At 40.5% G+C, this 27,177-nt stretch overlaps 1 protein-coding gene across 3 annotated transcripts in view; it reads left to right on the forward strand.

Annotated features, from left to right (window-relative positions):
- LOC107093738 (partitioning defective 3 homolog B-like) overlaps positions 1-27,177 on the forward strand; it is a 172,336-nt gene that overhangs the window by 69,175 nt on the left and 75,984 nt on the right. For 2 of the 3 annotated variants that reach the window (XM_015388979.1, XM_015388981.1), the window contains 7 exons: positions 4,268-4,453; positions 8,184-8,345; positions 10,308-10,394; positions 18,066-18,195; positions 19,148-19,280; positions 20,382-20,482; positions 23,292-23,336. In XM_015388979.1, coding sequence (XP_015244465.1) covers positions 4,268-4,453; positions 8,184-8,345; positions 10,308-10,394; positions 18,066-18,195; positions 19,148-19,280; positions 20,382-20,482; positions 23,292-23,336 — 844 coding nt within the window. The remainder of the gene's footprint in view (positions 1-4,267; positions 4,454-8,183; positions 8,346-10,307; positions 10,395-18,065; positions 18,196-19,147; positions 19,281-20,381; positions 20,483-23,291; positions 23,337-27,177) is intronic. The other variant, XM_015388980.1, reaches the window with a different exon arrangement.

Below are 27,177 nucleotides of genomic sequence, written 5' to 3' on the forward strand. Positions count from 1 at the left end.
ATTTTTACATTTTTACCTTACTATATTTATGGAACACTTTAATTTGTAATCCTTTGATTCTTGTTTCACTGGGATATAATGATGGTATGTTGAATTTTCTTTCCATCTCTTTAAAATAGGAAAGAAGAAATACATGTGTTTAATGTTGATTAGTCACCAGCTTAAACCTTACATCTATTCTGTGAGAGGTAGCTTGTTAATGTTTGTAAGAATTCAAAACAAAACCACCAAAGCTGATTTAAATAATGTTAAATTATTATATACCTGCTTAATTTGAGCAGGTAAATAAGATGACTTGCCAATTAAATTAGTTTTTTTCTTAAAATAACATAAGCTATTATGCACTTTATTGGAATTATTTTTCCTTATTTGAAATATAAATCATCTTTTATTGGTAACGGCTCAAATCAAGGGAAAATACACTTATTTTAAGAAAATACAATGCAATGAACTCTTGATAAAGACCAATGTTTATCAGTACAGAAAAGGGGGAGAATAAAGCTTGTTGTGTCTGTTTGTTGTATTGACGCCGTTGGACCTTTTTAAAGTGCTCTACATCATTTTGATAAAAAAATAAAATGATTATAACATGTAAAAATTAATACCAGCAATGGTACCAAAGTGCGTGTTATAACCTATTTTTTTTATTTCTAGTCACTTATTTTCTTTTCCTTCATTTTTATTTCCCTCCCCTGATTAGGAGATTTACTATAAATTGTGATAGTGGCTGTGTTTTCCATTAAAGGTCCGTTTAAAGGAATCTTACACTATTATTAATATGAATTATTACTGATAATGCTCACAGTATTTAGATCAATACATTTTCTAAGCTAATTTGAATTCTTAGGTTTTTGGATAAAAAACAAAACATGGCTGCTCAAATATTCCCATTTTTTATGAAAGGTTAATGCCAAATTTTGTTGTAGTTTTTTCAAAAGCTGCCAAGATATTTCACTCAAACAAAGGTGGTTGCATCAGGGATGACCAGAAGACCTTCATATCATCCCTCAGAGGAATCCGAGGGTGCGCACAATTTCATGGCAAACTATAAAAGTGTTTATTGGAACATTTTCGCCTGACATTTCCATCTGCAGAGCTCTGCAGCAGGTGTGACTAACAGGCATTGGTTGTGGGGTTACAGCATTGCCTTAAAATGGATGAGAGGCATGCTCAGCTGTTTGAAAACACCATAAAGGTGGTCAGTGATCAAAGTGTTTGTCATTCAAGTGTAAAGATGTTTCCATTTGCATCGCCGTAGTCTTTTCACATAAAGTCGTTTTTAGGGAAACTAGCTGAACTTTTGATTGATTAGTTTTAGTGGAGGAAATATTGATGTTTCCTAAGCAGCTGGTATCTGAAAGCTCTCCGCTGTTCCACTCTCCTTTAGTCAAAAGAATAACAATAGATCCAGAGAATTAGCCTCATTTTGAGAATACAAAAGGCAGTCATTTTCCACCGCATCCCTTCTAGTTGCTCTCACCGTCTAAGTAATTAAAAACTGATAAGTTCTAATCAGTTTCATTCCTGTCAGCACTTCTGCATCTCCTCCACTCGCTGCTCTCATTAAACGCAGCCTCTTTTGTTTCAGGTTTTATTCCTGTTGTCTGTTGGGGTAATGGAGGGGTTTGTGAGAGGGGAAAGTGCGCGAATGCGACAGGATGGTGGGGTCATCGCGCACATGGTTGACCCACCGATGCCAGCAGGAACGGGTCGTCTCACAGGAAGGGAGGATTCCCCTTTCATGCTCTTTTTTTATTATTTACCCACTGGTTGTTTTATCCTTTATCATTCATCCTGTCCCTCATTCTTCAAGTTGAGTCTTTTTCTTTTTTCTGTTTTTCCTTCCCTAGGGCATTGCTTCACTTCCCACCTGAATTATCGTTTAATCGGTCGTTCTATTGTCATTCCTCATCATCCTGAGGTAAAGGTGTAAAGCTGCGCAGAGGGAAGACATTAATGCGATTAATTGGCAGCTCCGTCGTAGCCGTCAAGCGCGGAGAGATCTCATCTTAATTGAATGTCGCTCTCACCGCTAATCCTCCGTGCTTTGAACCCCCACATTTAGAAATCCTTGCAGACAAAAGCCTCTGTGTGTAATCGCTGTGTGTGAACCCCCCCCCATCACCCACCCTGAGGTCTTCTCATTTGGGTGTTGAAGAGGGTGGTCTCCTCTTCTTACTAAAGGCTTGTTAAAGAGCCATAGCTGAAGGCTAATGATAAAACGAGGAGGGGTCTGGGCCACCCAATCTCCCCCCCCAAGGAAAGTGGCATTAGTAGTTATGTAAACCGTTATTGTGTGTCTGGGAGCCACTTGGTTGTGTAAATAGATGTAAATCAGTAGTTAAATCCAACATATAAGAAGGTTCCAAAGCTTTTTTTGGATCCAGTTTGACCCTTTTTACCTCTAGTGTTTGTAGAGCATTTAAAATCTCCCACCCGGATCCTCTAAAGTGTCTTTCAAACAGGGAGGTGAAGATTGTCTTTTTGAAGTGATGTCACCCTGAAATTGCTTGTTGGTGAAAATAAGCTTTGATTGAAAATCTATAATTAGACCAGAGCAGAAAATAGATCCTGAGACTTTGCAGGAACAAATCTGCTATTGGAAATGCGTCGAACAGGAAATATTCTACAGGAAAGTCTGAGATGATTTTACCTTCAAAACTTTATTTGCTAACTTTAAGGACCAGTCTTTAAATGCAGACTGTTTGGATGTCTATAGAGTTGGAATCCTTTGAGAAACTCCACCCATCTGTATATAGTATCCAGCTATTCATGTAGCTCAGTAGGTCTAATTCGAAATATCTACTCTCTGTAGATGTTTTAAAAAGAAAATAAAGTATTTTTGTCTGATTGAGAGTCTTTAGAGTCTCCACATATCTTAGATGACTGTCTGCAGAGAGCAGCACGTCTTTATCCCAACTCTACGGTTTCATTTCACAGTCCTTCTCTGGCTCTTAAACCAAAGAATGTTACTGCTTGACAAAAAAGTACAGTCTATCAGCCTACAATTAATAAGCACCCACTTGTAAAGAAGTGAAAGCAGTGACTAAATGGATCAGTGTGTCACAGCCTCTCAGGATTTTTCTTTCGCTCCATTACCTTTAGTGACTTGAGAGCTCTGATTCACACTTTAGGGCTGAGTATCCCTCTCAGCCTGAAGGCTTCGACAACCTGTTGTTTTAATTAAGCCACAGCAGTACAGGACTACATCTGACAGGAAAAGAGGCCATGAGATGATAGCAAATAGAGAGGGAGCTGGTGTAGTTGTGAATTTAGCAAAGAAATCATCCAAGAGGACGTGTTTGTCCTTCGGCTTTGTGAGCGCTGGGATCAAGGTGTCTGATGTAAGGCTTCAGCAATCCTGTCAGGGGGGCGCTTAGACGTGCGACAAGTGGTAAGGCTGCTTTTATGGATATTTGTATATATTCCTACAAAATTCATTTAGATGTAAGACGAGTGGGATTGGAGAGAAATGCAACACATGCAAAATCTTCCTCACCTTCTCGTCGTTGAGGTGAACCCCCTCTTTTCCAAGGAGGCCAAATTGTGCATTAGCATCCTTTAATGATGGACATTTTACTTTTCTCTCTTTTCCCCTTCCCCGCCTCTCATTTCCAGAGCACCGCCGCCCGCCATGGTCATTTTCTTCCCATCAAGTAGCAGTGGATGAGAGGGGTGGGCGGGTGAAAGATGTGAGAGGAAAAAAAAAGAGCTCTAGGTAGTAGAGTCAGGTGGAGACGGAGAGATTTGTATGAAATGCAAAGAGTAAGGGGGGGAGAAGAAATGGGTTTACCTCAGGAATGGGTTATTACTTTTAAATGCTCCTCCACGCCACCGTCCTCCCCTCCTCCTCTTTCTTTCCACCTCCTTCTTCCCCCCACTGTGCTTCAGGAGGAGGTTTGAAAAGGTTATTATGTTTCCTTTAGAAATGACTCTCTCTCCGTCTGCTTTTCATCTCTAAATGGAATAACCTCTCTACAGTAGCTAGCTTTCTTTCTTCCACCCCGCAGCCACCTTCTATCTGACTATTTAATCCGTCTCTTTCCTTGGTGTTTTCTGGCTTCCTGTGTTAAATATAATCAATGTAATGTTGGCAGACACCTTATCAGCTGCATATGGTGCTCCCACATCAGTAATCAGCTATCATTCACAGGGGTTACGATGTTAAGCTGGCTTTATGTGTATTTATTATCAAGCTTTGCCTTTTTCAGATCAGTACCTTATCTACAACTGTTCTTTTTTTTTTTTTGATCATATGTATTTTTAGAAAGGGGAGGAAGCGAGCAGTAAGGTGATGGAGGACGGAAGGGAGCAGCTGATGTACGAGATCCCGCTCAACGAGACGGGCTCAGCAGGCCTGGGCGTCAGCCTGAAAGGAAACCGGTCGAAGGAGACAGGAGAGGATCTGGGAATCTTCATCAAGTCCATCATCCATGGAGGAGCTGCCTATAAGGTGAGCGACGCAGCAGCTGGAAAACGGACAAAGCCAAGAAACTTACTAGACCAAACTATGGTTATAAAAAAAAACACAACTGATGATCAAAGCAGAAGAGCACCTCAAACTGTGCCTCAAAAAAGCTAACTTACCTGTTATTTTTACCATTGTAACACACTGATTCAAAGATTATTTGAAACAAGACATCCTTAACTCCCCCAAAAAAGATCAGAGAACATGCTCTATTACCTCTGTAAGAATTCTAAAAAACTACAAACAAACCAATGGACTTTGTTTTCCAAGTTTTAAGACATTTCACTCCCCATCCTGGAAGTTTTTTCAATTCAAAATGTCTGGATTAGCGTTAAGTTCCAAGCTTTGTAGAATGGCCCAAAAAAAGCCTTGTTATGGCTTAGAAACATGCAAATTGAACCAGAAGAACATGTCCGCCCTTTGGTAATGGGGAGTCGTTTAGGTCTTTGTTAGCCTGCAATACCTGATACTGGGCTATACCTCTGAAACAACCCTAACGACCTCCTATTATGTACTCAGTGTCCAAACCTTTAAATTAAAGCTTAAAGCCCCTTTAACTGCAACCTTGTTTAATTGTGAGATTTATAGTGATGAAATCCTATTTTAGATGGACCTGTTTGTATTTAGTTTGATTTTATCTCAGTGCAAAGTAGCAAATCATTTCAAAGTGGAGGTAATTAGCGGCATGTTTTTTTTAAAGATGTGTAAAAAAATAGTTTTTCTTAAACCTGTGTTTTTCAAAGCACATCCTCCAACAGTCGAAATATCCCCTAAAAAGGTTCGGTAAACATTTGTTATAACAATTAACAACAGAACCAGATATGCTTGAATCAACAGCATGATCCAAATCTTTAATTTCCATGTCCCCCCTGGTAGCTCAGATATCATCGTCTCCTGCATCAAAGGGATGCTGAGAACGGATTAAAGTAAGCTTCCATTCAGATGTGTAAAATCGTTGGACAGAAGAGGAAAAACACACAATTTTATATATGTTTATCTCAATAATTAAAATCTAAGCATTGATTGTTTCTAATCTTCCTCCCTTCAGATGTCTCTTCCCCCTCTTTCCTTTGCCTTCTGTTTGTCCTCTCATCTCCCCCGACTCGTTTCCTGCCTTTCTGGCTTTATATCCCTCCTCCCTTTTTGCTTCCCTTGATCTTTGACACCCATTGACCTCGAGTGGCCTCGTCACACAAGCACCGCAGCCGCCTTATCTCGATCAGTCAGCACTCACTCCAAGTTCTGAGTGCATCAGGAAAAAAACATCCCATTTCAGCACTTTTGAGATTCCTCCACTTGGCCTCGATATCTGCTACCCCCTCCTGTACGCGTCAAAACTTCTCCGCCGCTCCTAGATCTGCTCTGAGCGACAAGAGGGAACAGAGACGGGTGTGCTGTTGGAGATAAACGGCTGGTCTGGGATCAGTACGGCCAGAGCTCCCAAAAGCTCCCTTAGAAGTAGTTTTCCGACAGCTGCAGAGGCGGATAGCGTTCAGACAGAATGGCCTAGTAAAGATCTCCGGCTGGCTGCGAAACAGGTCTCTGAGACGAGACACCACATGAGAGGAGACACGAAGGAGAAGAGACAGGAGAAAACGGAGACAGCGGAAGGATGAGAGGGAAGAAAGGAGCATCATTGAGCTATAAAGAGAAAAGTGGAGAGTCTCACTAGGAACACAATATGTTTAAATATGTGTGCATCACATTCACCGCGTTGATGGATGCAAATGAGAACCAGCGAAGGACTGTGAAGAATCTTTGCAGCGCCGTGCCGCCACTGAGGAGGGGAAAGGATCTCCCTCGAGTCTGACTGACACACAATCACAGTATGAGAGGAAACAGGGCGGCGATGAAGAGGAGTCATGGAGAGATCTAACCTATTTCCATTATGGAAGTTTTTGGGGCTGTTAGGCCCGAGGCTTAAGTTAGATTAACTTTCCTCCTGATCATCATCACATCATGATGGGGAAACAAACCAAACCCACATTCATCGACCAAGAAACCTGCTGGAGTTGAATTTTGATGACAGCTATAAACCTGTTTGTGTGTGTTCTGCTTGGTGCCATCCCAGTATAGATTTAAGGTCAGCCAAGGCGGTGCCTTGTTAATGAGAACGGTCAAAGGTCAGCTCTGACCATAATGGGGCGTTCATGACTCCACACACACTCACTTCAGTCTGTCTTGGAGCCTCTTCATCATTATTATTCCTGTTTTTTTCCTTCCCCTCCTGCCTGGCTCTCTTCATTTGTTGCCCTCCTTCTATCCCTTCCTCTCTCTGTCCCTGCAGGGCAGTACTCTGCGTTGCTTCTCTACAAAAGGCTGCTATTTAAAACACTTAGAAGTGATTTAGTGCCCACAGAGGCTATTCCATTAGCTGCTCTATGTATTTATCATGGCTCTCCCACTCTCAGTAGATTGCTAACTCCACAATTTTCTTGCCTTCTCCAACCCTTCTTTCATTTTCTTCTCTCTTTCTCTCTCTTACACACTCAGACACACACCCACACACTTATTTTGTTCTCTTATTTTTTGTCTTTTCCTTCTTTTAAAACTTAATCAAATCCCTGTCCTGTTTCTCTTATTTAATGTCCTGAGATACATCTATACTTTTTCTCCAATCGAGCAGTTTTTATTCTACAGATATTGGCATAAAGTGAATGCATACCTCTCTATTTGGATTTTTCTTTTTATAATAAGAAAAGGTAGAGGTTTTGCATGCATTCTTTTTTTATTTCCATGAGTCAATGCATTAAGATAAACACCTTTCACTGTCATTCCAGCTGCAGGTCTTTTGTCTTATATAGGCCATATCTATATCAGCTTTGCACATCTAGAAACAACATCTATTCTGTTGCATTTTTGCAGACGGCTTGAGTTCAGTCAAACTGGACTAGGAGCATCTGTCAACATTAAGTGCAAGTCACCGCTTCTCTCTGATTTAGCTCCAGATTTTCTTTGGAATTATTATAAGAAATAAAGATGCTTGGATCAAAACTCTTCCTTTGGAACAATGGCTGTTTGTCGAAGAGTCATCACTCTATACAAGTTGAACCCTTTTCAACTCTTTTGCAGCTGGTGACTTACGTTTTTTGCTAAATTAAAAGCATCCCAACAGCAGGATGCTTTCACCACCCTGTTTCACTATTTAGATGATGTCAAGTTGTGTAGTTTTGGGAAATATTTCGCATTTAGTGAGCAGAGAAGCAACAAACCGAGGCCTCATTGGACAATGCTGCAGGCTCAGGTCGGAGTCCCGCCCCCACTTTGATTGTTCGCCCAATGTCCTGTTAGTCCAATTTTAGAATAACGACATCTGCTGATAAAATGACTGATTGTACCCATATACTTGCTGATGACAAACATGAATTTTATGTATTATTGTGGGTGTTGCACATGATTATGTTTAGTAGTGGTAAAGCAAAGGCGACTGAATGCAAATGTTCACCAATTTTATTTTCTTTTTTTAATAAAAAGGTGAAATAACTCCCTTCCAGTTAACACGATTGCACTACTTTGTGCAGGGTTAGGGGTATCGCATACAATCCCAATAAAATGCAATCAGTTGGCGATGCCTTTGCTGTGTGGCGTAAAAAAATAACAGCTACTGTTTAAAAAAAAATAATAAAATAAAAAATTCTCTTTCAGATAAAATAATAAAAAAAAACCCTGAAGACAACAGTAGTCTTGTTTTAAAAAAATTTTCTTTTCACAACAGGACGGTCGGTTGAGGATAAACGACCAGCTAATCGCCGTTAACGGTGAGTCGCTGCTAGGCCGCTCCAACCACGCTGCCATGGAGACGCTGAGGCGGTCCATGTCATCAGAAGGGAACATGCGAGGAACCATCCAACTTGTGGTCCTGCGGGCTTCCAAACAGGTATCTCTTAAACAACTTATTTTATCCCTTATTCCTACTTAGCCATAAACATGAATGGAAATAAGTCAGTGTTGTAGTTCTATAAATCAACCTCAAAGTTATGGCTGCAACAGAAAACAAATCCTGGTTTTAGGATGCATTGAGGCGGAGTTATTTTTTTAATTCAGAAAATAACTGTGCTCTATACAAAACTTTTAAATACCACAATATAATGGCTGAATTTATTGCTCTCATTTCTCTCTGTAAATGTGGGGTGTCAGCTTAAAGTTCCAATTCCCTCTCTTCTTACTTTTCATCTGAGAAGTTTTATTACATAAAACATTCATCATTGCTCATGCATTATGAAACTCACAGCTGCGTCTGTTCAAAGACTTCATATTATAAGTAAATACAGCCATTTAAGCTGGGAAATTTGCAATATTTATAATTCAGCTTGGAATTATATCTCCCTGTTGTGATCGTTTTAGCTTAATGTAACCATAGCCTAGATATTACAATTCAATTTAAAAAGAATTAATTAATCCTAAAGTGAAATGAAATCATTGCCTGTTTTTCAGCAAGTTGTTGCAGATATTGATAGCCTTAGAACCACCTGGCTGAATGTTGGAGGGAAATTTATTTCACAACTATGAGCAAAGCGAATTGTTTGAAATCTTTCCTTTCTTTAAAGGTACAATGCATCTCAGTATCTGCTAGAAATGCTAATGCCGTTTCCTCCAATATAAACAATTCTGAGTAAACAACTTGGTGACAATGATGGAAGGGTATGCAGAAATTTATACTTTTCAATAGATTCATTTTATTCATATATATTGATAAAAGCTTTCAGCTAATAACGACCCCTAATTCAGTTTTTTAGTGTTTAGAATATTTGTTTTCCAAGTGTATTACTATTAAATCTGGATGTCCATGGCTTTGACCAATAAAATGATTTGAAACTTTAACCTAGACACATTTTCTCTGCCTTCACTCAGCCCAGCTCTACTCCACCTTAAACGTTCAAACATTTCCCTTACTTCCTTGTTTGGGCCCTGTTTAGGATTAGAGACGATCAGAGATGAGTCCTGCTGATGGAGCAAAGTTAATCAAGTTTAGTGGGGAAAAAAATCAATTGTATATAAACTAACTTCATTAAATGGGAGGCTTTGATTGATTTAAACCTTTTGAATAGTCTGACATCTAAATAATTTCTTTTGTTAGATTTCTATTGGATGTCGCTGTTTTGTCATCTTTCAGATTTCATTGAAAGATGAGTAAACTGTAAAGTTTAAAGTATTTTAGTGCTGCCATCTAAGCTAGAACACAACTAGAAGTTATATGTCAAATTTCAGTGGTTCCTCTTGATTAGAAAAGTATAAAAACCCACAGACTGACTAATACCTGTAGGTAATGAAATACTAAGATTGGGGTTCTTAGAAATCTACCGTTTTATCTGGGGTGTCTTAACTTCATCTAAACGGTACAGGTTCTGAAGTGGGTTCTGATCAGTCCAGTCAAACACAGGGATGCCATTAGTATTACAGGCATTGGTACATGGCAGAGCATCTCTTTTAGCTTGGTGTTCTGAAATTGCCTAAACTTTGAACTTAAACACCAACAGATGAATGCTATGCCAGTTCATCACTGGCTGTTGAAACAAACTTAACACTGAACACATATACTGCAGATACTTTGATTTCCCCTGAAAACGTTAAATTTACTTCGAACAGCACTATTATCAATTAATATATGTCCTTCTGCTTAACTTTCAATGAATTTTCTTGGGTAAGGCACCCTGAAACTGCTGGCTTTTTTTTAAATCAGTAAAGTTTCATTGCTTACCCTCATAATTAAGGCTTCCAATGAATGTTAGACCAAAGTTTTTGATTTAAATCGCTCTTTTTCGACTCTAACCTAAACTTTCTTATGATGATCCAATCCTTTTAGAAGGTTGTGTAATTTACAATCTTTATCTTCTTCCAGGCAGGTGGCAGCAACTCTGCACCAAGAACAACCACCAGCTCCAACTATCAACCCAATGTTAAACTTGGCTCCAGCAATCAGGTACAGGTGGGTGACGTCTGCCAGCTGCAGCCAGTTGTTCCGCACCGTGCCTCCTCCCTTCTCCCCACATTAAGGAGGCGAGCGTCTGAGCCGCTGTCTCACAGCCACAGGCAGCGCTGCAGACAGAGGCCGGGGGAGACGCACACCAGATACACTTACGGGTTCAAACACAAGCACACGTGTCAGGGTTTCAGCGATGACGGGAGCAATGCGCGACACGCTGTGCAGAGATCTCACAAGATGAATGAGTTTGGGTTTGTCTCAAACTGCCAATCCCCAGATGACTCTAAAAGGCCTAAGGATGGTAACTTAAACAGGGAAAGGCATGAAACTGAACATACTCACTACCATATGTTTGCAGACACTTATCAGGGTCGCGCCAGACTTGAAAACACGCATGGTCGCCCCGCTGACGACTACGAGGGGAACATGCAGCATTACGCACACAAGTCCAGACACAGACGCAGTCGCACACTGGACGACATCCAGAGCAGCAGTTACATAGAAAACATCCGAGCCATGGCGGGGCAGATGTATGGGGATCCGCCGTCACGCAGCAGGATACCCACCACCAGAAACACATACTTTCATAACTATGCTCATAACCGTGTTACGACCAGACGACACATGCAGCTCTCTGATGGACCCTGACACACATTCTGAAATAAAAGCCTCAGTGGCTACATCCAGTTACATTAGTTTCTACAACTAAAACTCAGGAATAGCGTGAATGTAAGTTTTTTATATTTTTTAAAGTAATCGATCATGTGATCTCTTTGCCAGCTCCACTTTTACAGTTTAGCTTTGCTTTCTGAAAATTAATGGGTGTACTTCTGTTTTCTGTCTACTGCCTTGAATATAACACTCTTCTGGGTTTTCTGCACATTGTAAGGGCTGTTTCTGCTGTTTCCTGCTTTCTTAACTTTGTACTGCCTTCCTCGGTTTTATTTCTAGATTTTAATTTTCCTCAAATGTCTATTTGCCTCCCTCTCACCTGCTTGTTTCTACCTAAAATAAAGCAAATCTGAAGCCTCCTGCATGCCTGTCTGTGTGCGTTTCTGTTTGATTTTCAGATACTCCGGCTTCTCCTCATGTAAAATGATATTAGTTTTGCTGATCCCCTCTCTTCTCACCTTGGTCTGTTTTTTAATCTTGTTTTTTTATATCCTCCCTTTGGTTAGTAGCTATCTCCTCCTTTGAAAATTGACCTCTGGCACAAGAAAACCAAAATATATGAAGTCCATTAATATTTTATATCGTTAAACAATCACTTCAGCTTGTAATGACAGAGTTCAAAGCTCGATTTACTACCACAAATCAGAAAATAAAAGTACAAATAAATACATTAGCTTGATTGGTTTTTCATCCCTTTTTAAATATGCATACTTTTGCTTTTCCTGTCTACAACACACTAATTGGTGCTATCGATAGTATTTTTTAAAAACTAAAGTGGCTGCTGCGTCGGTGCTAGTTGCAAGTTGTAGTTTTTTCTTTGAGAAATATAACAAATTGATCATTCTAATTAAAAAAAAGTTTTTAAGTTCTCCATATTCTAATTCTAATGACCACATCCTGCTAGTTCCTTGTATTTGGATTTTTCTTATTTTGGTTTTTCACTCTTTGCTTCAGCAGAATTGAATCCAGAAGGTAAGTGTAAATAAAGGAAAGTGGTATATGATCATCTTTCATTTCAAAAACTTTAGAATATCTTCAAAAATTGACTGAAAAGATGATGTTTCACGTTAAAAATGTTTTTTTTCCTATTTATCAAAGTATGTAAAGCCAAGCTATTTTTCATTTTTGTAGCTCCAGAACAGAGCAGATAAACAACCGTAGCTTCCAGAGCTCGAAAGCATCTTGACCAACGTTTGACCTGGCGTCCAAGTTTGGGCGTTTCAGTATTTTTGACGCCCAAACCGCGTTCACTTTGAATGCACCATTGCTTAGCTTGTCTAAACCAAGGAAATGCATTTATTTCAAGACAAAATTATGTACATAGAGGAACTTTGTTGTGGTGTATGACAAAAAAAAAACAGCAGGAAAAAAAAAACACATTTTAATACAGAAAGACTGAGCAGGGTGTACTTTTTAATCAGGAGTACTCTATGAGAAATAGGAACAAGTCATACAAAGATATTAGCAGCTACATAAATTAACGTTACATAACTGGAGAGTAGTAGGATACAAAAGTTCTCGAAGTATCCTTAGCCTACATCCTAACTGAAGAAAGAATTCAGGTTCTTTAATGAAGTTTGGTCTCTGCTTCATGTTTAGGAACCAGGTGCTTGTTACAAAGGAATAACCACAAACCTTGAATGTAGGAATTTAACGTTTTTTTCCTTCTTGCTTGTAATTTAAAAAAAAAAAAGCTGTCAGAAATCATAATTAGTATTTATCTAAAGTCTCCATCCTTCATAATTGCAGAATTATAAAGGAATTCTAAACTGTGCGTCACTCATGTCTTTCGCTTGAAAGGATGCTGAAGACCTGCACGGTCCGAATGAGCAGGAACATATCAGGCATGACAAACAGGAGAAACATCTGCTTCTGGTCCCGTCTCCGTGCTGAACTCTGCTTTGAACCCTAAATGATTATTTCAAAGACTTAAAAGGATGTGTCACGGCAGTTAAAGCAGATGCTCGGTAATAATGCGTGGATGCCAGTCGTGAAAAGGGAGGCTTCCAGGGTTGACTGAAGTCGACCTGCCCATTGTGGCATTTACATCTCATCTAGGGCCTGCGTTTGTGTCTTTGTTAGTCATTCAAGCCGTCGGATAAATGCTCTCAAACACAGTTCAAGGTTCAGTACATATCTGCATAGCTCTAAAGGAGTGTTTGATGAAATTACTAATGGAAAACCCCCAGAGTCTCTCAGCATCCCTGTCTGTCTGGAGCAGGGGCCTAAAGCGCCTGGAGGAAAATAACCAATCTGAACTTTTCCTTTGGTTAGTCACACCTCTTTTAAGATCACAAGAACCCACTTTAATGAATTTATTTGGGATATCATATGTAGAGTTGCTTAAGCTACAGCATGATGCATTGAATGAAAATAATACCTAATTTCTAAAACTATTCAAAGATAATAAAAAAAAGTTCAATGTGTGATATTCACTCTGAACCCCCTAATATCAAGGATTGCTTTGCCTAAATAGTTTTTCTCTCTTAACTATTTAACCTATTATCATGACTTATACACTAACCTTAATATAATTCTCGATTTATTCCGATACTCCAATGAAGAAGGCAAAAAAAATGACATTTGAGTTGTAGACTTTATTGCTAGTAAAAACATGGAAGTTTATGCAAACATTTTCTCTTGATACCCTGAAATAAAATCCAGTAAAACCCCCACCAGTCACCAGATAATAAAACAGAGGCCAGCCAGCTGCTCTATGAAGGTATCGAAGAGCAAAAACTATAGACGCGTCATGCTGTGGGGATTCTTTTCTTTGGCGAAGAGGGAATTTGTTGACAGATAAACAAAGGGAAAAAATAATTCTGAAGCTGTAGAGGACTGGAGCAGAACATCCTATAGAGCAGAGGTCACGGATTGGCGGACCGCAGTTGGATCCAGACCCACCTGCTGGTTAAACCGGACCCAACCTGATTTAATACATTCATAAATTACTGCATGTTGTCCGACGACAGTGTCTAATTTCACTTGCGCCGCTTCTCCTGTTAACATGATAAAGTCCTCTGGAGCTTAGCCAATGTGATGATTAGCCAATGAGCTGCTGTCAGTCTGGGTTGCTCTTGCTAGACACTTTTAGACATAGCAGGCAAACCCGTGGCAAGCCGGGCGATGGGAAAGAAGGATAAAATTATGAGAAAAAGAAAGCAGAGAAAGTGTGGACTGCTGGAAGAACCACAGTGAACTAGTGAAAGAAAAGTTAAATGGCGTGCTCTAAGATGACCCTGAACACATTTTGAGTATGCTTGGCTCAACCTACTACTGTGAAGCAGGATTCTCCACCATGAACATAATCCAAAATAAATATCGATCTAGATTCCAGGCTTACGAATGGGCACCTTGATATGTGCCGTAGAATGGCTTTGTCTCCATTCACTCCCAGCTTTAAAAGCCTTGCAGGGCAGCGACCAGCCCACTGCTCTCATTAAACCATAAAAAAGAACAAAAAGTCAGTTCAGGTGTTTTATAAAATATGTGAATCAGGAAATTGTCTACAGTATATACCAAAGTGAACAATTGTTGTCTCTACTTCAAAAAACACTTTAGATTTTAAAATGGAAACATTTTCTATTTTTTTTTTAAAGTACTTTTTATTTAAAATTTCAAAGGATGACATGGATGCATAAACACCTAATTTTGTTTCATAGTTAAATTATGTTTTAAGTAACAGATTATATTTCAAAATGTCTCCGGACCTTTACTGGTTGATGATTTTCTTTATTTGGACCCCACTGATTTTTAATTGCTTACCCCTGCTCTAGAGGAACAGGAGGACTTAATATAACACCAGAGCTGGTTGAGAATGAAGGAAAATACTTTTTTGTTGCTATTTTTAACTGTAAGATTCACACATATATTCCCATCTCATTTGGGGAGTATTTCTAAAAAGATCCATGTGTGTTCTACAGTTAGAGAGGCCTAGTCAAAGTCTGGGTCTCAAGCCAAATAAATTTTAAATGATGTCTAAAACGTGCATATTAATTAAATAACATTTGAAGGATAAAAAAGGACAAATGTACCTTTGCATATTTAGACTTTTATTTGCATGTAAAAAAAATGGAAACTGTAATAAATTATTTTTGTCCTAGTTTATCTCTTAAAATCCCATGAAAATACTAGCAGTATTAGTTGTGTGCTCATTTCACAACAATTTGGAATGCATTTAAGGATATAAATACATTTGCAAGGCAGGATCTCTGATTAGAAGCATGAAGATGTCTGAGATGTTTTTCTCCCGTCCATCCTGAGGGTCTACCTCTTCTATAAACCCCTTGAATGTAGCAGTTTGCTAAGACAGACTGCAAAGATGGACCCACCCCTAACATTCACTTATTGTTATGGGATTAAGATATCTGACTGGTTGTCTGCCACGCTGCTTCAAAGGCCTGCAGCTGAGGGATGGATGGAAGATGGAGGGATAGCTGCAGGGAGGGGAGGGGGGTGTGGGCTATGATAGGATTTATGTGTAACTGACAGATGCAGGAGGGCTGTCATACGTTACTGTGTAAATGCTTCTTGCACACATATATGAAGTCTGGGATTGACAGCAGAGTGATATGGAGGTATATTAAGATGTGTGCCTGCTGCTAATGATACCCCAGAGACTGCATGACTCTGGAGATGCTCCCCCACCCGCTGCTTTGATACTAGAGAGATACTAGAGAGCTACTAGAACACCTGTAATTACTCCACACTGTTTCTTGGGCCTACCTTTTAGTTTAAATAAGTCTGCATAGGTTGGATTGTGTATTTGACAGCTGTGGTTCCCGGTTCTTTGACCAGAGAAAGCTGCTTTCATCCTCCAGCAGCGCCGACTCTGGAGGGGGGGTCCTTTGTAATGCTGGATGGTTGTTTGATAATATGCCTGTCAATGCTCTCAGGACTTAAAAAAACATACGTATATTCAAATTCAGCCAGATCTCTATGAGAAGTTAGAGCGACTTTTGGTTCCAGCGTTAAACAGTCTTTTCCACTGCAAAGCTGGCTGATATATCGCCCCTATTTGAGGAACTAAACACTCACCAACCACTTTATTACAGTAGGTACACCTTGCTAGTACCTGCTGGACCCCCTTTTGCTTTAAGAACTCCCTCAATCCTTTGTGGCATAGATTCAACAAGGTACTGGAAACGTTCCTCAGAGTGTTTGGCCCATATTGACATGATAGGAATCTCCGCCTCCACCACATTGCAAAGGTGCTTTATTGGGTCTGCTAACAGTGAAGGCCATTTGATTACAGTGAATCCATTGTCATGTTCAAGAAAGCAGGAGATAATTTTCTCTTCATGATATGGTGTGTTATCCTACTGGAAGTAGCCATGAAGCTAATGGTCACGCTGTGGTTATAAAGGGATGGACATGGACAGCAACGATACTCTGGTACGATGTGGCGTTGACATGATGCTCCTCTGGTACTAAGGGGCCCAAAGTATGCCAAGAAAATATCGCCCACACCATTACACCACCATCAGCCTGTACCATTGATACAAGGCAGGATGGATCCATGCTTTCATGTTGGTGACGCCAAATTCTGACCCAAACATCCGAATGTTGCAGCAGAAATGGAGACAGTCGGACCAGGAAATGTTTTCCAATTTATTGTCCAAGTTTGTGGAGCCTGTGTGAACTGTAGCTTCAGTTTCCTGCTCCTAGCTGACAGGACTGCTACCCGGTGTCTTCAGAGATGTTCTTCTGCATACCTTAGTTGTGACAAGTGGTTATTTGAGTTACTGTTGCCTTTCTATCAGCTCCAACCAGTCTGACCATTCTCCTCTGGCATCAGCAAGGCATTTGTGCCCACAGAACTCCTACTTTCTGGATACTTTCTCTTTTTCAGACCATTCTCTTTAAACCGGAGAGATGGCTGTACTACTACTTTGTTTCTTATTCCATTGTCTAACTGGGGTCCTTCCTTCTATTGTCTTTCCTTTGTCTTCTTTAGTTCCAGGTATCCTTTCACCTGTCCTCCTGTCCTTGTTCAATACCCCTTTTCATATATGTCTTACTTCCCCTCTGTCTTTCTTATCAATCTTCCCTTCCTATCAGACCCATCTCCTTGTTTCCTTCCTTTTCCCTCATGCCTTTCCTTCATTCTATACTTCCTTTCTTCCTTGTCCTCCATCCCCTATTGCTCTATTTCTATTTTTCCCTTCTTTTCTCCTTTATTTCCTCTTCATAGCCTTTCTTATTTAACTCCTCCCTTCCTTTGTTCTAGTGTGTTTCTGCCTGCTCACAGCAAATATTTGGAGTGTCTAGTATACCTAAAGACGCTGAGCCTCAAAAAATATATATTTTTTTTACATAATAAATTACAGTGAACTGTGTGATTCTAAATTGACATTTGAATAAATAGTCAATCTTACTCTAGAGCAGTTTTCAAAGAAAGGGTTTCCTTACCAACCCTCTAAGCACAGTCCGTTAATCTATAATAGGTTTAAGGCAGGTCCCTTTAAGACGTTTAAAAAAATGCATTTTCACATCGGTTTTGAGTTCAGTTCATTTTCTTTAGCATCAAAACAGGTTCTTATATGAAAACCTTTAGAACAAAGTTTATTCAGTTCAATCATAAACACTGATTTAAAGTTATTGACAAACATTACAAATGTATTCTTGTTGATAGAAACCCTGAGCTTACTTTAAATCTGGGTGGCAGCGCATTAATTTAAAGAAAACCTTCTACCACAGTGGTCCGATATTCAAACTTCCACCTGAATTCTTAAAAGCTGCAGACAGTGGGTTTTTTTCAGATTGTAGAGGAGGCATGTGTATATATATTAGTATTTTTATGTGATTATCAATTCTTCATTTTAAGAAGTGCATAATTAGGTTTGTTTTTTTGCATGTTGTGTTCCTGTGTTGGATATAAACCCCCAATCCTGTCCTGTGGGGAATAGATGAGCTCACTTGGAATCTTCTGCTGGTTAAAATATCATCAATTTTTCATGCGACACAGTTTAGAGCTGGCTCTGTTCTTTTCTTTGTTGACAGGAGCCTCGAAGCCACGATTCCACCCAGAGACCCTCCGGACCTGTCAGAACCGCTAAGCCAGACTCCACTATGAACGGCGGCGGTCACACGGCAACAAAGAACGGCGGTTACTACAGCGACCTGAGGAGCGGTGAGCACACAGCAGCAAGCTCTGTTTGTCCGTTTGAGCTGTCAGAGCGGCAACATCAAACCTGGAGTGTTTGTGTACTCCTGTTATCAGCTGGGTGTGTACTCCCAGGCTGTTAGTTGGCCCCCTCATAGAGTCTGTGCGTCTGGCATCGCTCGCCGCCCTCTTTAAACCCCAGTTCTTGTTCAGCTCTCCTAGATCATCGCTGCCCACCACCCTTTGCATTTGTTATATTTCTCCAGCTCTATCTTTGCATCTCTTGTTGGCTCCATCCTTGAATATTTTTAGCAGGAAAAAGGACATCATTAACTATGTTTTTCTGATGCTCCCCTTTCATGTGTAAAAGATCTGACCTTGGAATCATTATCCTGATGAAACAGCTCCTAAGTGGGCCAGATTTGCATAAAGGGTATTATGCAGCATGAACGCTGTTGTGTTAAAAAGAAAGGAGAAAAAAAAAACCCTGTTTTGAATTCATTCTTTTCCTCTGTTCCTTTCAGTCACTCTGAAGTATTAGTACAGCAGGGGAAAGGGGTTTTCAGAGAATTGTTGCACTCTTGGGGTTTGCATGTCATGGAAATGCAGGTAGAGCAGCAGAGCCATTAGAAGGAAGCCTTTCTGTTGAGGTGATTATTGCATGTCAGGAGTATCTATTGTAGGAGCATCTATTTTCCTTTAATGTAAAGCTCTTTCATTATGCTATAGTAATGGTCAGGACGATATGTAACAGTAGAAGCAACAACTGAGCGTGCATTAAGCTTTTATTGGATCCAAGGCCTATGTTAGAGGTAATTCAGACAGCTTTAGTTTTAAGTTGGCACAAGAGCAATATAAAGTGACTAAAAGCAGATGAAAAATAAATATATTAAATAAACCTTTATCAGCTTTTTTTGTCATTCTAAGATCCGTTGGCTCAGACAGCATCTTTCACTCCATTCTGATGTTTTCTTTTCAGCTCCAGCCGCCACCAACGGTAGCTATGGCGAATACAGCAACGACGATGACGAGCAAGGCTTCCCTCCGCCCCCCTCCCCTGGTTCTGTGGAGGAGATGAGCAGAGACTTAACTCTTACACCTCCCCACCGCAGGTATCCCTCCAAGATGCACAAAGGGTTTCAAATACAAAGATTCTTGATTTAAAAACTTCCATTCCTTTTTTAAAAGTTGTATTTTTTAAATTTGCACAAAATTACTGCTGCCTAAGAAATTTTGAGCTGCAAAAGTGTTAGATTAATGTTGCATCACTGATGCAGCATTAAAGGTGTAGTGGAGGATTTTCGCAAATTTTTGAAAAGACCTGCCCTCTCCACTTAAAAAAAAAAAAGAAAATGCACATGCACGCACCTGTACCCGCTCCCGAGAGGGAACGCCTATTAAATGCATGCTAGAGCATGCACAAGCCCATTTCTCCTCGTGCACACTCTGTTTAAAAGTTGCTGTCCTCACAGCTCATACAAGCTTACTGTGTCCGAACGTCCCCCCTAACCCCTAAATCCCTCAATCACTATATAGAGCGCGGATTATATAGTGGAGTTTATTGCGAACTCTGTTAACTGACCGTTTGGAGAGATCATCACCGTTGGTCACGGAACTCCTCGTCCACTGTGCGGTGCCTGCGCCAACTTTTTTATCAGTCTCCACCGTCAGGTAGTGGTAGCCTGTGGCAACAGCGGGCAGCTGTGACAGCAAATCCCATAATGCTTTGCGGGGAGAGCTCTCTGCGCAAAGCATTCTGGGAAATATCCGTAGAATATCCGTATTCGTAGACACTTTTTCTCTTACGACCCTCGGCCATTTTCAAAGAACCGCGGTGAGAAAGGTGAGCTTCGATGACTGTCGGAAATCGTAGCTCACTACAGATATATGCCGGAAAGTGAAAAAGATGGGACGAGCAAGTAGGACGGCCTTATGTAAACATATCACAAGAATGATTGACAATTAGGAGGACCCCTTATTTAGATGATCCTCCACTATACCTTTTAAATAAATATGCATAAACACACGGGTCTGGTTTCTCTTTGACTGAAACGTAAAAGAAAAGGTCAACTTCTGTTGTTTAGAATGGTCACATGGTTAAGTATTTAAAGGCATTATTTGAAATATCAGAAAAGAACTCCGGGATATTTAATTTGTCACCTTTCTTTTGTGATTAAATCCTAAACGAATCTCTATCCCTGATTGTTTTTTAGTGAGGTGCCTGGCAAGCCTACAGCTTTCTACCCGAACAGCAACCTGATCAAGGAAAAGGACAACGTGCCTCGTAACAGAACCTCCAAGAGCATGGACCTCGGTGAGCTCCCACTCCGTCCCCGCCGGTTGACACCTATACTAACCACACTGTGGCCTCGTCTATCACCAACCAGTGTGAAATAGTGGTTTAATCTCTGAGCTGGACTCCAAACGGCCACAGCGGAGATCACATGCTTCTTATCAGCTCCATTCTTTGTTGTGATATGTGCTCCACTGCTATTATTCCCAGCCTGGGGGGAATTGACCTCCTGAACTTATAAGCCCAGGGGCTTTCCAGCAAACTGCTGTGTGTGTGTTTGGATATGTTGCCAGTGATGAACAGAACGAGGTTTCTATCTCACAGCTTGTGGAAGTGGAGACCGAAGCTGCTGATTTCCCTGTATTAACCCTAGCTGACCCTTCCTTTTCTGCTGTCGTCCTTTTTCCCTCCATCTTTGTCTCTTTTTGCTTCTTTGTTTCAGTTTGTTGCTTTATGTGTTTATCCCTCATCTTTTTCATTTTTCTTTCCTCCCTCCACTCCCTTCATCTTCATCTCCTCTTTCCTTTCAGCACTTTGTTTTTCCAGCAGATGACTTCATTGCGCTCGCTCTCTTCTATCTATTTCTTTCTTCTCTGCCTCGGTCTGATTTCCAATCCCGGTTCATTAGGTTCAGTGGATTGGCTTTCTTCCTGCAGCACACCCCTCTGCCACCCAAGCTGGCTTTCATTATGGACAAGGGTGGGCTACACACACACACACACGCTCTGCTTTATTCCACTGAGGACCCACTCCAATACCCACTACTATCTGCCACCCCACTACCGCTTCCATCTCCATTCCTTCTTCCTCCATTTCAATCTTTTTTTTTTCTCTGTTATCAGTTTGCTTCTATTCATCTTTTTTCTTTTCTAAAACACTCTGAGATGAAAAAAGGTGGTTAGCTAGGCTTTGTGTGTGTCTGTGTAAAGACTGCAGGGAGCTCCGGGCGCACAGAAGACCTCAGACGGCTCTGACCCTGCCCGGATGGGTTTTATTTAAGGAGACAAATGCGTTTTTCTCCTCAGATAATGTTCCCATATGTCAATCCTTACGGTCACATGTATCTGCGCTTGAGCCACACCGGAGAGCAGGTTCACTTTTTATTAAACACCACTTGACACAAGGAGGTGAGCAGCTTTTATTGACCCTGGATACCTTAGCAAAGAAGGCTGTTGACTCAGAGGCTTTTGCTCACACACTGAAATCCTCTGCCACGAATGGGAGGGTTGTGTCTGCGTGCTAAACTCTGAAAACATCCAATAAAGCGGACTACTTTTTTCAATATGAAGATTGTTTATTTTTTAATTGTAAAGCATAATAAGCTTATATATATATATATATATACATATATATATATATATATATATATATATATATATATATATATATATATATTTGAGGAAACCGAATGGAGAGCTAGTCTTTTTTTCCTCCCTAATGCTTTTATATAGAGAGAGAGAGAGAGCTAGTCTTTTTTTCCTCCCTAATGCTTTTATTAGTCCAAAGCTTTGGGAAAGTGGCTTGTATGGATTGTTATTAAGATGTTTAAAGTGCAGGGAAAGAGCAGACCTTTTAGAAACTGTGGAGTCTCCGAATCCTGATCGACTTCACAAGCAGTGACTCATGGTTATATCAGAGAGGTTTTTGAAGGAAATCTGTTAAAGTGAAACGACAAACTCCTTTCATTTTCCTGAAGTTTGAGCAATATTTGGAAATATTTGTGTTTAACTCCTGTTTACTATATACTTCTCCTCCTTTTCCACGATCATGATGTGCTTAATATTGATTTTGTAGATGAGGGAAGCAATGGCAGCAAAGGTCTAAATGGCCTAAAATGGGGTTTGATGCCCACAAAATAGAAAAGTTTGTTATATAAAAATAAAGTCCACGTCTTCCAAAAAAAAAGACAGCTTGTACCTAAAAAAACTGTGATGGATCCTAAAGTTCAACCTCAGTCCATGTCTTATGAATCTCCCCCTACCTCTTCTGTGCACAATCCTCTCAAGGCAGATTTTTTCCTTCTTTTTTTCTGTCCTCTTTAAATTCAGGGACACCAGTTTTCTCAAGTTTGACCATTCTGTTGAATATGAAGTAGCTACTGGAGGTTAAAGGAGGGATTTTACTTTTTAGCCTTCCTGCTTGCATCCAAGCTGGCTGCTGGCAATGCAGACTTTTTTTTTTTGCCAGGGTCATACAGCTTGGAATACTTTTCTACCCTCAAACTATTTGCTTATATTTAATCAGACACACAGGACATGCATTTCTTCTTGCTATGGATGTTTAAATATCGTCTGCGTAGTTTTTTGTTTTGGTTTTGCACCCCTCTCTTCACACCTCCATGTTTCTAATATCGCTCCCTTCCTTCATCCCCACCCCCACGTATCTCCGCTGGGAAAATTGCCTTCATAAAAAATGAAAAGGATTATTTAAGAGAAACAGCAGCCTAATGAAAACCTATTATCGTGTCCCACGGCGAGGCGCCCTTGGTGGCTGCCGCCGGCCCACCTCAGCCCTGTTACAGGTGGGGGCCCACGCCCGCTTCACTGGGTCCCTTTTATTATTTCACTCCTCTTTATCTGTTCTCGTTTTCTCCTGTAAACCCAATCTTTTCTCACATTTAGCTTCTTTTTCATTTCCTCTCTCAGCGTGTGCCGCCACCCGTCCTCCACCACGTTATGCAGGGATTCATTTCCAGCATATGCCTGTTCCATTATGAGGCAGTATAAAGCATTTGTGAAGCAGCACAAAGCCCAGGAATGGTCCGAAAGCTGCTTTGTGTTGCAGAATATGTTCCTCGTGTAATAAAGGTGTTTTTTTATGTGTGTCTTAGTGGCGGACGAGAGCAACGTTGGATTGCTGGTGGGGCAGAGAAATGGTGAGTGCCTCCTAAACAAACCTACCTTCCTCATTCCCAATGTTTCCTTTTATTCTTCCCCTTTCTTGTAGCTCTTCCCCTCCCTTCGCCGCCCAGCTGACACAGTTGAGTTGTGAAGCACTTAGTGTGCGAGCTCTTGCTGCTTTATAGCCATCCAGGTCAGGAAGCCCACAGCGTTCAATCCTCGCCCAGCTGACAGCAGCCGTATTACATCACAATTGCTTCGGCTGCTGTTATTTGTTCACACTTCGCTTCTGCCTCATTTTTATTTGAGAAATGTCTGCTTTAAGGTAAACCAGCACAAAAACGTTAGCGCTTTTCTTCTTTGAGGGAAGAGTGCTGGATCAAAGTGCAGCTGATGTATTATTCTCTAATAGTGCCTTCAAATGCGACTGCAGGAGCACATTCTCTCAGTTCACGAACAGAAAGATGACGGCGTGCCACCCGCAGCAGGCTGCCGAAATGACGTGTTCTCCTCAGAAATGGAATAAAAGCAGCAGAGAGCAGGGAAGAAAGGCAGTGGGGATGTTTTAGATGTCTTCTTTTGGTTTGAGAGGGGGCTTGGAAAAAAGAGGAGTCACGTTTTTAAGATGGGCCCTTTGTTTGATCCATGGATGTTAGACTTAAAGGTATAGTGGAGGATTAAATGCAAATTTTTTAAAAGACCCGCCCTTCTCACTTAAAAAAAATAAAAAAATACACATGCACAACCCTGCACCCGCTCCAGAGATGGAACGCCTATCTAACGTGTGCAAGAGCGTGCAAAAGCCCATTTCTCCTTGTGCACGCTCTGTTTAAAAGTTGCTTTTTGCATCGCTCATACTATTTCACTATGTCAGACTCATGACCGGTAAGTGAAAATGGGGATGAACGCGTAGCACAGCCTTACGTAAACATATCACCAGAATGATTGACAATTAGGAGGAACACTTATTTTGAAGATCCACCCGGAAAAATAACATCCTCCACTATACCTTTAAGATAAATTAAATAAAAATTTGGTTTTGAAGCAACACTCACAAGTACAACTACATAAATTAGAATATCCTCCAAAAAGTGTTTTTTGTTTTAGAAAAGTGAAATGCTTACATTATTTAGAGTAACAAACAAAGATGCAATTAAATCATTTACTTCTCGTAAATTTTGTCCGCCAAATGGAGAAAAAAATGACTACTCAAAATTAATTTAATATTAATTTCTATTGCAGAACGGTTTTCTTTGTACTTTGCAGCATATGCACTCAGTATTTGATTGCGCCATTGGCATGATTTCACTGCATTAGTGCAGATTAGGATGGAGGTATTTCACCTGTGGTATTTACCGTAGTTTTTTTTTTTAGCCTTTTTTATTTTATTTTTTTTGTCTTCCTGGCAAATGTGTTGTCTGTCTGCTTTTTTTTCTCTCCACACTTTTTCTTTTCACTAGTAGACTTACATGAGGGGTGCACGATAATTATAGGGACAATAACTTGTTGAAAAATGATGGGTTTTCTTGGCTCATTAGCCACTTGGAGCCATGCTTCACCGTGCTGAGGCGACGCTACATTTTCTCAGTATGATGCTATCACCAAATGCATTCATACGCTGATTGACGGCAACATTAACATTTTTGTGAGAAATGCACTTTTTCAATTAAATATTTACATGCTCAAATGTCTAAAGTTGATATGAATAAATTGAATTAAACTTTTCTATCTTATATATTTCAGATGTTAATGTTTCTTCATATAAAAAGTATTCAAACAACAAGTTCTTTTGGTCGTATTTAGAGCATTGTTATCATAATCTTACACTCTTGCTTACAAGACTTTTTCTTATCATTAGATATCTTATAGGTTACCGATGGCCTTTAGAAGGAGGAAGTTATCGGTTATTGATATTGGTCTTAAAAAAAATCCTTTTAAACAAATATTTTTGGCCTTCTCCCCTTATGGAGGCTATCGACGATCATCATAGTCACTACTGGTTGTTACGGTGACATGATTTTTGTATAATATTTCAAATTAAAAATCAGATTTTCTAATAATTCCCTATAAGCGGTAATTATCCATAAAACAATCAAAAATAGATGCAATAAAGTGAAAGTTTTTGGAAATAATTGAATTGCATTAGATTCACCTGTACTTCCTGGGGCTGTTGAAATCGACCAATCAGAGCTGCTTTAGTGAATGAGTGGTGTTTGAATGGAAGATGATACATCAAAGGATGTGGAAAAGAAATCATGCATGAATGGAAAGATGAGGTATAGTTGGAGGATTGATCATTTAGTGTCGTGATTCTCTGGACCAATCACTAAAGGTCCCTGTAAGAATGTTTTTTTACTCATTTGGTTATTATGATCTTAACTTCTCTGTTCAGCCACCAAACTCCTTTAGATCTTGTTTTAGGTAAGTAAAGGGCTGTGACCAGTCTCTCTGCTTTTGAAGCACACACCTCCACTGATAGCCACCCACCTGCAGCAGCTGAGAAAGCTTGCTGCTGGTTGAAAAAAATGGCCTCCGATTCTCCATACTCAGCATTCACACAGGTGGCTCCAGCTCCTGCTTCTCTCCACTCTCACCATCCTCTCTTTATGATTAGCCTCATGTATCTGATGGTCCATGATAAAAGAAAGCGCTCCATTTCTTCCTTTCTTCTGGCGTTTTTCTCTTTTCCTCCTCTCCAGTCGACATCTTGCCTAATGTGTATTGACGGGCTCTTGCATGGTTTTCATTTTTGCTGATGCAGTGTATTCACCCGGTTTCCTACTCTGCGCCGCGCCCCACCCGACGCACTGCCCGCCTTCCTAAATGACCTCAGTGTTTCTTTATGGGCTTTGACATATTTCATTAGGCGGATGGTCTTAAGAGGCCCGCCTGGCTTCTTTAATCTGGCTAAAACCTTTTTTCCCCCTCTCAGGCTGAACCTGCTCCGAGGTGCGTTTGCTTTGCTCCTCTAGCTCCCTCTCCTCCTCCTCCTCCTCATTTCATCGTTCTCTCCGGCACTTTCTTCTGCTGTCCCACCCTCTTTCCTCTTCTGTCTTCATGCTCTTCTCTCCATCGTCAATATAGCTTTGAATCTATTTTCTTTTTCTCTGCTTTCATGTTTTTTTTAAACACTTGTTTTGTTTGTTTTTTTGTTTTGCCACTTCCTCCCACTGGTTTCTCTCCTGGTGCCAGCTGTTAGCATCCTCTCTGTATCCCATAACGCCATTCCTCTTTCTCCCATTTTATCCTCCTCTCTGTTCTACATCCAATTCTCTTTATTCTCGCTTTGGTTCCATGTCTCTCAGCGGCCTGATCCTTTTTTTAGGAGCTCTCCCCTCCCTCCTCCCTCCTCTGTTGCAGCTGTATCTGTTCCAGTCTTATGTGATTATGGTGAACATGCTCCAGTCTCTGTGTTTCCTGCACCGAGGCATACCCAGCGCAGCATTTCCCCACGTTTTTAAAAATGTGTGTGTGTGTGTGTGTGTAGCAGACAGCCGGAGGAGTAATGAACAGCCATCCTTTCGTTTTACCCTCCGGTTCTCTTCCTGAGGATCTAACATCACATCAGGCAGCCGGCTGCCCTCTTACAACACACCTGGGAGCTCATCCAGATGAAACTCCCACCTACTCGCCCACTGATGCTCTCAATATGCACATAGACACAACAGCTTCATGCGTTCTTGCTGCTTTTGCTCTTCTTTGTCTTACTTTTTACTTAAACCCAATAAATCAACTTGGTGTATTGTTTCTTCTGCTTCCTGTACATACATATTTAGTTAGCACAGATTATGTGATCTTAGTGACAATATTCTAGGGATGCACGATATTGCGATTTTGGCCGATATCCGATATGCCGATATTTTAAAACTCATGTAG

This window comes from Cyprinodon variegatus, unplaced genomic scaffold (genome assembly GCF_000732505.1).
Source record: "Cyprinodon variegatus isolate N-32 unplaced genomic scaffold, C_variegatus-1.0 Scaffold443, whole genome shotgun sequence".
NCBI classification, from domain to species: Eukaryota; Metazoa; Chordata; class Actinopteri; order Cyprinodontiformes; family Cyprinodontidae; genus Cyprinodon; species Cyprinodon variegatus.